Source organism: Alligator sinensis, unplaced genomic scaffold (genome assembly GCF_000455745.1).
Source record: "Alligator sinensis unplaced genomic scaffold, ASM45574v1 scaffold874_1, whole genome shotgun sequence".
Lineage (NCBI taxonomy): Eukaryota > Metazoa > Chordata > Crocodylia > Alligatoridae > Alligator > Alligator sinensis.
The window spans coordinates 412608-424263 of NW_005842302.1; the positions used below are offsets into that span (position 1 = coordinate 412608).

The window sequence follows — 11656 nt, forward strand, 5'->3', positions numbered from 1 at the left end:
GGGGGGGGGGGGTGAAGTGGGCTACAGGTGTCTCGTCCTTCAGCACCTCCTACTCTGGGATCCTAAGGACTGTTTCTGTGCCTGCCAGCACCTTCATTTCTATTCCCGTGCCCCTCTGTCCTGGGTGTATAGAGCCCCTAAAGAGAAAATGCAAATTACCCCATAGTTCATAACACTGATGCAATGTCTGGGTGTATTGGCAGGGGAGCTATGGCGGTTGGACACCTAGCACTTCTCCATGCTGCTCCGTCCCACAGCTGATGAAGAGGGAAAGCTGTAAGCCAGCACAAAGCAGGGCTTGGGGAACATAGCAGGATGCCAGCCAGGGGCTAGGGAACAGAGAACAAGGAAATGATTACTTAATGACAAGCCCCAGAGACCAGCGCTTGCTTGAGATCAATGCAGCCTGCCCACCAGGGGCACCCGGGACCCTGGGGAGAAAGGAACAGAGGCACCCTGGAGCAAAGTCATGCATGTGTGAGTGTGCACACCAGCGCTGCTCAAGACTTGCTCGGCAGTTAGCAAGAGAGAACTGGGCTCTGAGCTCTCTGCACAGGCTGACAGGACAGGGTCCCAGCTCAGGTCTCCCTAGCCAGCTTCACCACAGCCTTTCTGCTTCCCCAAACAGGCGGGGTGCAGAGGGATCCCAGCCTGCATGTATTGCCAACCTCCCCACTCAGCGCAAAGACCCAAAGCAGCTCTGCAGCTGCAGCCTCTGTCAAAACAGAAAGCCAGTGGCACTGTCTTGTGCAGCGGGCTGCCCTCTCGTGGCCAAACTGAACCTGGACAAGGCAAAGGCATAAGGCTGACAGAGCCAGGAGACTGAGGAGCCCTTGATGGTTGAAGGTGCTCAGAGAGCTTCCGCAAGGCTGCAGCAGGACGCAGTGCTCCCCAAGAGCCGGGGTCCTGCAACCACCTCTCCCTAACACAGAGCAAGGCACAGAACAGGGTGGGCACAGAGATGATGCTGGGATTAATTCATGTAAAATCTCCTGTCGGAGACTTTGAGCTCATCACATCCCAAGTCCTTCCTAGGGCCAGGAACAGTGGAAATTGGGTGCTGGGCAGCATGGAGACAAGGACACAAGGATATTCAACTGGGGCCCATGGTGGGTTTGTCACAGCGGGGACAGTCTGCTTTCCTGTCTAGGGTAAGGAACTATATAGCATCCCCAGCCAGGCAGCTCTTGCCACATGGGCATGGGGAGCAGCCCCAGAGGCAGGCTGCATGTGACCGCTGGCCAGATGTGCGCGGAAGGGTTTAGGACAGAGGAGAGGCCAGCAGGCTGGCAGCAAGGATGCTGGACCCTTCAGGGAGGCAAGGAATCAGGCCAGGACATGTGAGGGGCTGCACAGGGCACAGCAGCTGGGTGAGGCTGAGTTTCTTGCAGCAAGGTGTTTGCAGCAAACCGGTCTGGGATGAGAGAAACAGTGAGACCCATGGGCAGGTTACAGTATCCTTGGCCTAAATGCCACTTACTGAGGACAACAGAGACTGGGCTTCGTGGCTGACAAGGAAGGAAACCACAAAGTACCACAAAGTTGGGGGAAGGAGTAATGTCCTCTCATGGAGCCAGTCCCACAAAGCAAAAGCAGTGTATGGAGGGGTGTACATAGCCTCCCTGCTTGGAGGTACGCAGGGGCCAGAGCACAGCAGAGTGGGTGGGCTATGCCAATGGAAGGGCCAGAGTTGAATATTTGGTACTCCTTCGGGCAGCAGGGATGTCAGGAAGGCCTTTGGGTGAAGGAGAGGAATCCAGCTGGCTTAGATTTTAGGGCATGTTTCCCCTAGGGTGTTTTAAGGTGGCATCACACCAGGGCAGAGCCACAGCAGTGCATAACATCCTTATCATGAGCCCAACTTCATGCCTGCACAACACTGCTACTCAGGGGCTTGCAGTGGTACCAAACTCACTAATGCAAAGTGAGTCCAAAGAACTCAGGAAAAGCACTCCCTCCCAGCACACACATACTTCTTGCTCCTCCTCACCAGCAGCCGCCAGTCTGGGCTCCTCCAACACGGGACGGCATGCAGGACCTGTTTCTGGACCCTCCCAGCTCCACCTCTCATAGCACCCAAGGTAGAGCATCCTCTGCTAATGCCACAGCTAGACACTGAGGCTGGCACTTCCCAGCTACCCACTGACCCATGTGGGGCACAGCTGATACAGTATGTGATCCCTGGTAATGAGGTACACCGGGCAGGTTTGTATGTCAAGAACAAGCCACTGAGGGAATTCACTGCTTCCTTCGGGCTCAGAAACTGCAAACCTGGGAGGAATATTACAACCACTAAGCCCCTTCTCCTCTACAGCCCAGACTATGCCAAACAAAGCTAGCAGACTTGCCTGCTTTCCCATAAGCTTGTCTCCTGAAGAGCAGAGAAACTCCCAGGAGCTCAGCCAACTGCCTACTGTATCATCCCATTGCAGGCAAACTTGCTAAAAAGACTGGTTGGGTTAGAGGAGAGGCTCCAAAATGAGGGCAAGTCGGGTTGGGGTCTTCTGCTCAGGGCAGAAGACCTTAATCTGATACATCATAATGGGTTTGGGCTAGGTGTACTTGCAGAGTCCGCAGCCCAGAACAGAAGAGCATGCTCATGGGGCTCCAATCAAGCTGGACACATTGGGGAAAAGGCTTCAGCTCAGAAACTCTAGCACAGAAAAGGCAGCTGGGTCAAGCCCTGGAGAAACCCTGTTGGAGACTGTTGGGACCGTGGGACCACAGCAGAGACACAGGGCTCAGCCCTGGGAAATGAAAGCAAGCAGTGCTAAAGGCAGCAAGCTGTGAGGACAAGGCAGGGCGCAGAACAGAGGTCTCCAGACTCAGGTGTGTTTCAGCCCCAGTGCACTGAAAGTGGCACAGCCCCTAGTGTGACCCCAGATAAAGGTACTAACACTAAGCAGCCTACTCCTCTAAAGCTATATTGAAACAAGACACCTTTCTACCAGTACCATTACATCTCCCTCCGCATCTCAGCCCCAAGTGCCCTCACAGTGCTGCTACAGTGCTTCACAGCACCCTCCTCTCCCTTCCTGACATGCTTCAGAATAGCTACTTTGCATAAACAAACACAGCACAAAACAAAGCTGGACTGAATTAAAGACATTTCTATTGGGCTCACTAGCAGCCAAAACCTCACGGGTGGACAGGGACACTGGAGGAATGGAGAGGCCAGAGGCCAGGCAGCCTCGTCCACAGCATCATAGTCCAAGCGAACCCACGAGGGAGAACAGGCTAGTGGAGTCTCAGTCTCACAAATACATGTGCACATCACACAACCAATCCATACACTAATATGCAGCATGAGAGCTAGAAGAGCAGGGGAGAGAGGGGCAAAGAGCCCTGCAGGTCAGGATAGAGATGCAGCAGAGGAAGGACTTCTAGGTGTTTTCTGCCCACTATCCCATGCTCGCCTCTGACAGCTGCCTTCACTCTTGCTGGCCCTAGACAGGTCTGAGAAGCACCAAATAGCCACAGGGATTCCTGTGACTGGGGCATGAGGGGGAGGAAGGAGGGGGAGAGAAGGCAGCCATGTGTCCACCCAGTATCAGCATGCGGCCCCTGGCCCAGCCAGCTGGAAATACACATGAAGAGACATCCTAGGAGAACCAAAGGTGACTTGACCTTCCTCTGGTATCGCAACAGGTAGCAGGTCTGGACCCCTGCTATAGCACGCTAACACCCCTGGCTACAGACCAGTGAGAGGTGACTTGTAGCTGCACTCCACTGTCTCAAGTAGAGCTGTTCACTTAGTCACTAGCATCTAGTGCTGTGAAATTTGCCCACTTCCCACTGACATCAACCCCTTTCTCCCCTTTGCCCACATCTGGGCAGGGTGCCTGCATGAGTAGGAACAGTAAAAGAAGGTCCTTGCTGTCCCGTACATGGTGCTGTCAGAGTTACAGCTAAGCCATTGCTGCTTCTTCCACTAGCAACCTAATACACATCCCTTCTCTCCCATCTCCACATGCTCAGCTCCCACGATGCCCAGCAAAAGAGAGACGTTCATTCCCCCATGCCGTGAGACCATTCAGACCTGACCCCGGCTGCTCACCACTATCGGGGGCCCACAGATTACAGAGCGAGGCCCATTCAGGTTTAATCACAAAAGAGAAATTGGCCACCTGCTGTGGTCTGGTATAATAATGTGACATCAACAAGGCACTTGGGGACACCGGGACTGTTCAGTTCATCTCACAGGACATGACAACAAAGGTTGACAGCTCACAGCAAGTGACCTCGCAATGGGTTTTCCTACTGAGGGCTAACACTGGCTTCTCCATGGAGCTGTCCCAGTAAAGGGCTGGCCAAAATGTCTGGGACCCAAGAATTTGTTTCCCTTCGCCCTGCTGTATGCGGTTGCCAGTCAGCATCAGAGATGCCTCCTCTTCTCTCTTCTCCTAGCCAGGACCTCTACACAGGGGAGGTATTTCACAACATAATCCCCTCCCCAGGGCACGGTCAGATCAGGGAATCTCACCAGGTGGACATTATGGACTGGGGACATCCTCTGTGTTCACAGGAAGGGGATCTCTACCTATGTACTTGCTGTAGCGAGCCCAAGGGTGACACACAGACACCAACACACAACTACCGGCAGCCTCTTCCCAGTACCATAGCAACAGCTGAGGAGTAGGGAGGTCCAGATGGCAAACTCCTCCATCCTGCCTTATCTACATACAATGGAGCGCTAAAGCTCCTTCCCACACTGCCGGGGTGACCCCCACCCCCAGCACTCCAACTGGTGCTCCAAAAAGTTAGGATCTGCTGGAGCAACGCCAAGGACTCCAATGCACACGGGGCCCAAGCACTATAGCATGGCCTAGTCCAGTGAGCCGTACCCACGCAGGAAGGGTAGGATCTGCTGCCTGGTGTCTAGACCCTAGCGGTGACTGATTCAACTGGCAGTGAGGGGACTGAGAGGAGGCACCCCCTCACCTGCAGGGTCACCAGCCCACAATGGAGGTGAATGGAAGCCATGAACATGCTTAGCAGAGTGAGCCAAAGAAGCCAAAGGCTGGAGCCATGTTCCTCACAGCCACCTCACACCTGCCCCTCCTTCCCAGAGACCTCAGCAAAGACACCAATAAAGTTAGTGCCCTCACCTTAGGGGAGTGAGGTCCAGGCTGGGGGAAACTTGCCCTCCCCATGCCCCACCTCTGTGTGTAGCTAAGCAAAGGCCTCCAGTCTCCAAGGCCATCACCAGCACCAATCTCCCTAGGAACATGAACAAAGCAAATCAGCCCAGATCAGCCCCCCTGATCTGCACGTTGGACAACCCACCATGGCTAGTGGTGGCACCCTTGCCACCCCCAGACAGGAGCCCCATTGAGGGAGCCAGGGGCTGAGCTGTGCCAGCATATGCTGTGCTGAGCTCCTCTCCCCTGGAAGGGGCTCTTGCAGATCTTATAAAGCTCTTCTGCAAAGAAGGGCAAGCCACAGACGCCCCGCAGGAATGGGCTGGCATGCCTGGCCTGTGGGAAGGCAGCACAGATAAGGACTTTACATGGCAAACTCTGCAGGGTTCCCAGGGACACACTAAGAGCCACGGCCCTGGAGGCACAGGCGGAGATGGAAGTGCTGCCAGGGCACTCTGCGAGCAGGGCAGGAGTCCCTGCTGTTCCACAGAGAGGCACTGCCTGGGGGCAAGCACCAGCTACACAACCCTCACCCACTAGCCCTGCTTAATCCAGGCCAGCAACACACTGTCCCAAGCTTCACTCTTAACCCTTTACAGCCTGGATCCTTAAAAAACAAACTGCTTGTCACTGCTCCTCCCCATGCGGCTGCAGAACAGCCCATTTGATGTAACCTGGACCTCTGTGCACCCCTTCAGCTGGAGAGACCCTCTCTTGAAAGCAGCAGGCACACAAGAGACCCTCATGGGAACATGATGCTGTTCTGGTGTCTCCCAGCACGAGGGTCTCCTACTGGGGTCCCCTCCAGCCTTGCAAACAGCACACAGGACCAGCCAGATGAGACCACTCAGTTCCCAAGGAAGGGAAACGAGAGAAAGATGGGAGGGAGCAAGGGATAGGGAATGGGGCTTTTGTTCCGTTTCTAAATGAGCATTTAAACAGTAGATTTGAGTCGTGCTTGCTTTGATAATACAACACTGAGGAGCTGGAACGGGGGCAACTCAGTGCTGCCCACTGGCAGCTCAGGCCACCCGGGTACGACTGCTCTCCGAGGGGGCTCAGAGGGCAGGACCATAGGCTCGACTCCCTGCAGCACGGTGGACGTGGCTAGGGGAGCATCCTAACAAGGTGGGCCCCAGCCATGCTGCCGCTGCGCCCTCCTCCTGCCCTCTTCCCAAGTGACAGTGCAGCACAGGAAAACCGCTGTGGTGACCCAGTAGGTCCATGTACAGCCTGAGAGCCAAGACACGAATCAGCCTTGCGCTTCCCTGCAGGCCGGCAGTTCTGGCCGCCCTCTACCCCCAGCCCACCCTCCCACACACAGATCCAGCCTGCCAGCTTGATTTCCAGATAGGGGAGGTGGCAGGGTAGCAAAGCTGGGGCTTGGGAATGACCCAGAAGGGAGGGTGGTGGAGAGTTTCTCAGCCCTGCCAGCATCAAAGGGAAACAGGCAGAGGCAGGGTGCCTGGATTCAGACACTTGTTGCTGGAAATTCCTCTGCTGCTTATGGCGGGGTGGTCGGGGGGAAGACACTGCAGAGATCAGGCGCTTCCTGCTAGGCTCCAAAGACCAGCTGCCAGGGCCCCAATTCTTAAAAACAGGGAGCCTGAAGTAACAACCAGGCAGCTAGCAAGGCCCAATCAGCTAAGCACCGCATATGCCCTGCTCCAAGAAAGCCCTTTTTCCCTCCCAAGCCCAGTTACACTTGTCACCTGCCTGCGATGTGCTTTTGGGGCTGGACTAAATGACCTCCTGAGGTCCCTTCCAACACTAATTTTCTAGATTCTCCGATTCTATTCTGCGATGCCCGCCTGTGATGTCATCTTTTGGACTCTGCGCTCTTGGAGGCAGGCCTCTCCTTCCCTACGTGCTTACACTGCCTCTAGCACAAAGGCGCTCTCCTCTGGGTTGTTAAACAACCACAGAAAGCTTCTGCTGGCCTTCTCCCAAGGTGGGGGGCATCCCTTCAAGGGGGACACTATCACTGGAAGGTCTCTAGCAAAGGGGCTCAGGATCATCCCCCTTGGGCCTGGAAGGACAGAATAGGATGTAAACCAAAGGTGAAAAGGAGGGGCTGCTTCCTCCCTTTCCCTGGCCCCCAGTCTCTTCCTCCATCCCATACCTCACTCAAATGGTCTTTCATGTCAGGGCCCAGTAAGGGCAGCTCTGCCAGCATCTTTCTTCTTGCTGCTGGGAAGACATGGCCTTTCTGGAGAGAGGGCTGCACAGCACACCCAGCCCCAGGGGCAATGAGATTCTGGGGGAAACAGAAAACCTTCATAGGATCCTGGTATACCCCAAAAGCTAGAGAATCCTCCCTGGATACCAAGTATTTTGCAGAGAGGAACAGGCCCCAAGACACATGCCCCATGGTAGCAGAGAGCACAGGAGCTCCCCGTACCCACCCAAGGCATGCACCCACCTCCAAGGACTAGCAGGAAGGCAAGGATGCTACTTGCCATCCCTCACACACCTCCCACCATGATGGGCATGTGAACCAAAGGCACTCTCTCTCCTGCCCTGCCTCGGTTGCTGCCTGGAAGGGTCCTCTTTGCTAAAGAAAACCATGAGTTCTTACCCTGGAAAACATATGAGAGAGGAGGATGCGAGGGAGATGTTCAGCTCGAAGGAGCACTCTATGAAAGGCAAAGGATTCCTCATTTAGACTATGCCCATCACCCTGGTGTCGGGGCAGCAAGAGGTCACTCACTGGCAAGCGACAGTTCTAGATGGCGAGGAAAGCACTGAAATATGGCACCACAATTCAAACCTGAAGTTGGAGGCACAGAGTGGCCCTTGACCTCCTCACCCTGCCAATAGATAATCAGCCCAGCTCTGCTGCGGGTCACAACCTCTCCTCCCTGCTGAGGGCTGTTGCTGAAAGCAGGTTTTGCCCTTAGCTTCACACCACTTGCTTAGGTCCCTCTGGCAACCCACAGGCATCGGAGAAGGAGACAGCTTGTGAGAGGCCTCCTCACCCACCTCTGGCCCAGGGCACTGCCCCCTGCAAGTCCCTCTGCTAGTGCCCAAACCATCCCAGCTTTAAGCATCCCAAAAAAGCCTTCCTCATGCCCCTGGCAACGCTGCTTTCCTAGTTCCCAATCTGCACTCTCAGAAAGTTTCCCTTCAAATTCAGCCTCAACTCCCATTTGCCGTGATGACGGGCTCGTCTCAGTTCAGGCACCACCATTTCTCCCCTGGCCGCAGTCCATTTAGGGAGGTGGGGGCAGGACTAGGGGAGGAAGGGAAAGCATGTTATCGAAGGCAGAACAACACGCAGGGTTTCCATCTGCCAGCACACCCCCGTCCCTTCCCATTGTCCCCCCACTCAAAAGATGCTCTTCTCCGGAAAACAGCCAGTACTTTTGGTCCTGGAGCCGAGGGGTTTGATGTGAGCCTTCCCCGCCCAATGACTGCTTATCAGTATTTTCCAATTTTGAAGCAGCAGAGACACAAAGCATCCTTTTCTGGACACAAAGGATTCCTCCTACAGTCTCTCTTCCACCAGTTCAGATGATACGTGTGACTACATCACCCCACCAAGTAACAGGCACACACAGGCTGCCTCCCAGCTACAGCCAGGTCGCCAGATTACTCCTTCTCTCCGCCTCGCAGCTGCCCAGATGCTGTTCAGTTTAACAAAGGGTTAAAACAGAAACACAACAAACAAGCCCAGGAATAAACAGGAGTTTCTCAGACTTCCCCAGCATCCTCCCGATCTCTCTGGCATCCACCAAAATCCTCTGGCGCAGGGGACACAGGGCCAACACAGGGCATATGGACGCAAGGATGACATTCGCTCCATCTTTACTCTCCCTGATTCCTGGGAGAGTGTATTTGCTGGGAACGCAAGCCAGCAGGCACAGGGATGGGGCGGCTTTGCTTGCTGGGACTGAACCTACCAGAATCTGCTTGGGCATTCATTACACTAAACCTGTTAACAGCAAGAAGGGGCGGGGGGTGCATCTGTGTTCAACCAGGCATCTTTATCCAGCAAAGGTGACTAGCAAAGCGCGTACGGAGGGTATTGCAATTATTCCATAGCTGTGCTGCAATTGCACAGTGACCAAATAGCACAGCCTCAGGAAAAGAAGCATCAAAGGAGCACCCTCTGCACAGGCTGTTTTACAATCGAGGTGTAAAATAAATAAGGAGCCCTCCATTGCTCATGTCAACCCTTGCTGGCTTTAACTGCTGGAATAAAGAATCCCACCTCTTTTCTGCGGAGCTCCCACAGGCAACTTACTCCTGGGGCTGCATTTCCCTAAATGCTCACATTTCAATTAGTGTTACAGTAATGACATGGCTGGGAATTCACCTCACCCAAAATGTACTGGAAAATAAAGAGCAGAGCCTGCAAATGCTGAGAGAGGTGTACACACACACACACACACACACACACACACACACACACACACACACCCACACACAGCAGTGAGATGGGCTGGGGAAAAGCAAATGTGTTCCCTGCTCCACTCTCCGCTGATGGAAGCTGCCTGGGCTTTGCTAACTGCTTCCCCAAACAAGGAGAATGCAACTTCCAGCTGATTTTCCAGATAAACAGGCTTGCCCACGAAGGCAAACGGCTCCACTAAAAATATCTCCCTCTGACCTGCTTCGGCCTGGGATCTAAAGGCACCCAGCCCAGCCCAGCTCAGCACCAGAGTGAGTTGCAAAATTGCAACAAGGCAGGTTAAATAAGGGGCATCTCCCAGTGCCTTAATTCCACCCCCACCCAAACCCTTACCACCACCTCTTGGAAAAGAAGAAGCTGTGGATATGCTCAGCCAAGACAAGAGACCCCCGTCTTGGAAAAGGAAAAGCTGCAGATACACTCAGCCAGGACAGAGAGGGATTTTTTTTTTTTTTTTTTTGGGGGGGGGGGGGGGTCAAAATGACACGCTTATCAGATCCAGAAGTCTTCAAAAGAGCTTGCAGCTTACACTTGCTGTGTGTCTGTCTATGAGTGTGCGTGTCCTGCTTAAGCAAAGAGTTAAACCAAGAGGCAGCTCCATAGCATCCTCGCCTGCTGCGTGTGTTGCTGTGTATGTGTGGCTCTGTGTGTGTCTGCATGTGTCTCCTGCTCACGCAAAGAGTTAAACCAAGAGGCAGCTCCATAGCATCCTCGCCTGCTGTGTGTGTTGCTGTGTATGTGTGGCTGTGTGTGTCTCCTTCTGCTCACGCAAAGAGTTAAACCAAGAGGCAGCTCCATAGCATCCTCGCCTGCTGTGTGTTGCTGTGTATGTGTGGCTCTGTGTGTGTGTCTGCGTGTGTGTCTCCTGCTCACGCAAAGAGTTAAACCAAGAGGCAGCTCCATAGCATCCTAGCCTGCTGCCCTCCCCTGCTCAGAAATTAAATCTCATTTTACTTTATTCCACTTAAGCGTGAGCCAAACTGTTGCTGCTGGGGGAGGGCTGGGGGGGGACGAGATCGGCGTCCTCTGCACAAAAAACCAGGCGTAGCAAGGGCTGATCGGGAGGGAGCGCTGCCAGCACCCCCAGCGATGCCGAGGGCACCTGAACCCAGGCATCCGCGCACAGCTCCCAGCGCCCGGGGCTGGGAGAGGGGAGGCGGGGGGCGGCCGACTTACATGGCAGTGATGTTCCTGGAGATGTCCGTGATGTTGATGCTCGCGTTGCCATTGCTGGTGCCTGAATCCTGCCCTTCCAAGAGGGGGAAGAGGTTCCCGTCATCCGGCTTCTTGCAATGGATGTCTGTCTTGCTGCAAAGGCAATTGGCAGGGCAAGCCAGCACCGACAGCACATAGTCTCCCCAAACGCTCCAGAGCAAAAAGACCCTCCAGAAGCTGCACTTGGTCGGGCAGAGAGAGACATCCATCTCCGATCCCTGGTTTGTTTTTGTGGGTTTTTTTTTTTTTTAAATAAAAAAGGGGGGACAAAAAAGAGGAGGAGGAAAGGGAGGGATGGGGGGTGGGGGAGAAGGGGGGGGAAGGAAACAAAGACAGAGGGAGGCAAGAAAATGAAGTCAAAGTGGAGCGATCAGAGGCGCAATCCCCCGGCAGATGAATTCATGCCGGCAGCTGGCAGGAGCGGCGGTAATTCCCCCTACAGCAGCGGGCTGCAAGGCATCGCGCCCGCCTGCACGGGCTGCCTTGTTGATCCAGGCGCTCCGAGCCACTTCTGAGGATTGCAACAGAAGATGGGGAGGCAGCTCACAAAAAAAAAAAATGGTGCTAAAGTCACCAAGTCCCACCTACTGGGCAGAATTCAAATTGACACACCTGCAAAAAAAACACACGGAGCGAGAAGAGGAGCAAGGGAGAGGAGAGGGGGGGCAGCCTTTCCCAACCCCTCCCCCAAGCCTGCCCGGCTTTGCTGCAGCAGGAGATGCATGCAGGAAAAAAAAAAAAGAGAGAGAGAGAGATTGCACTGCCTGCAAAGAGATCCCGGCTCTGCGTGCTTCCCTCTCTGCAATAAAAAGGATTCCCGCCCCCCTCCCCTTTGGAAAGGAGCCTGTGATCAAAGCAGGGATGAGAGGAGGCAGGAAAAGTTTTT

At 54.4% G+C, this 11656-nt stretch overlaps 1 protein-coding gene across 4 annotated transcripts in view; it reads right to left on the minus strand.

The window, feature by feature from the left end:
* NTRK3 (neurotrophic receptor tyrosine kinase 3) overlaps positions 1-11061 on the minus strand; it is a 296675-nt gene extending 285614 nt beyond the window's left edge. For all 4 annotated transcript variants that reach the window (XM_006028277.3, XM_006028276.3, XM_025209688.1 and 1 more), the window contains exon 1: positions 10732-11061. In XM_006028277.3, the coding sequence (XP_006028339.1) occupies positions 10732-10979 (248 nt within the window). In that variant the 5' untranslated portion in view covers positions 10980-11061. The remainder of the gene's footprint in view (positions 1-10731) is intronic.
* Between the last annotated feature and the right edge of the window lie 595 nt (positions 11062-11656).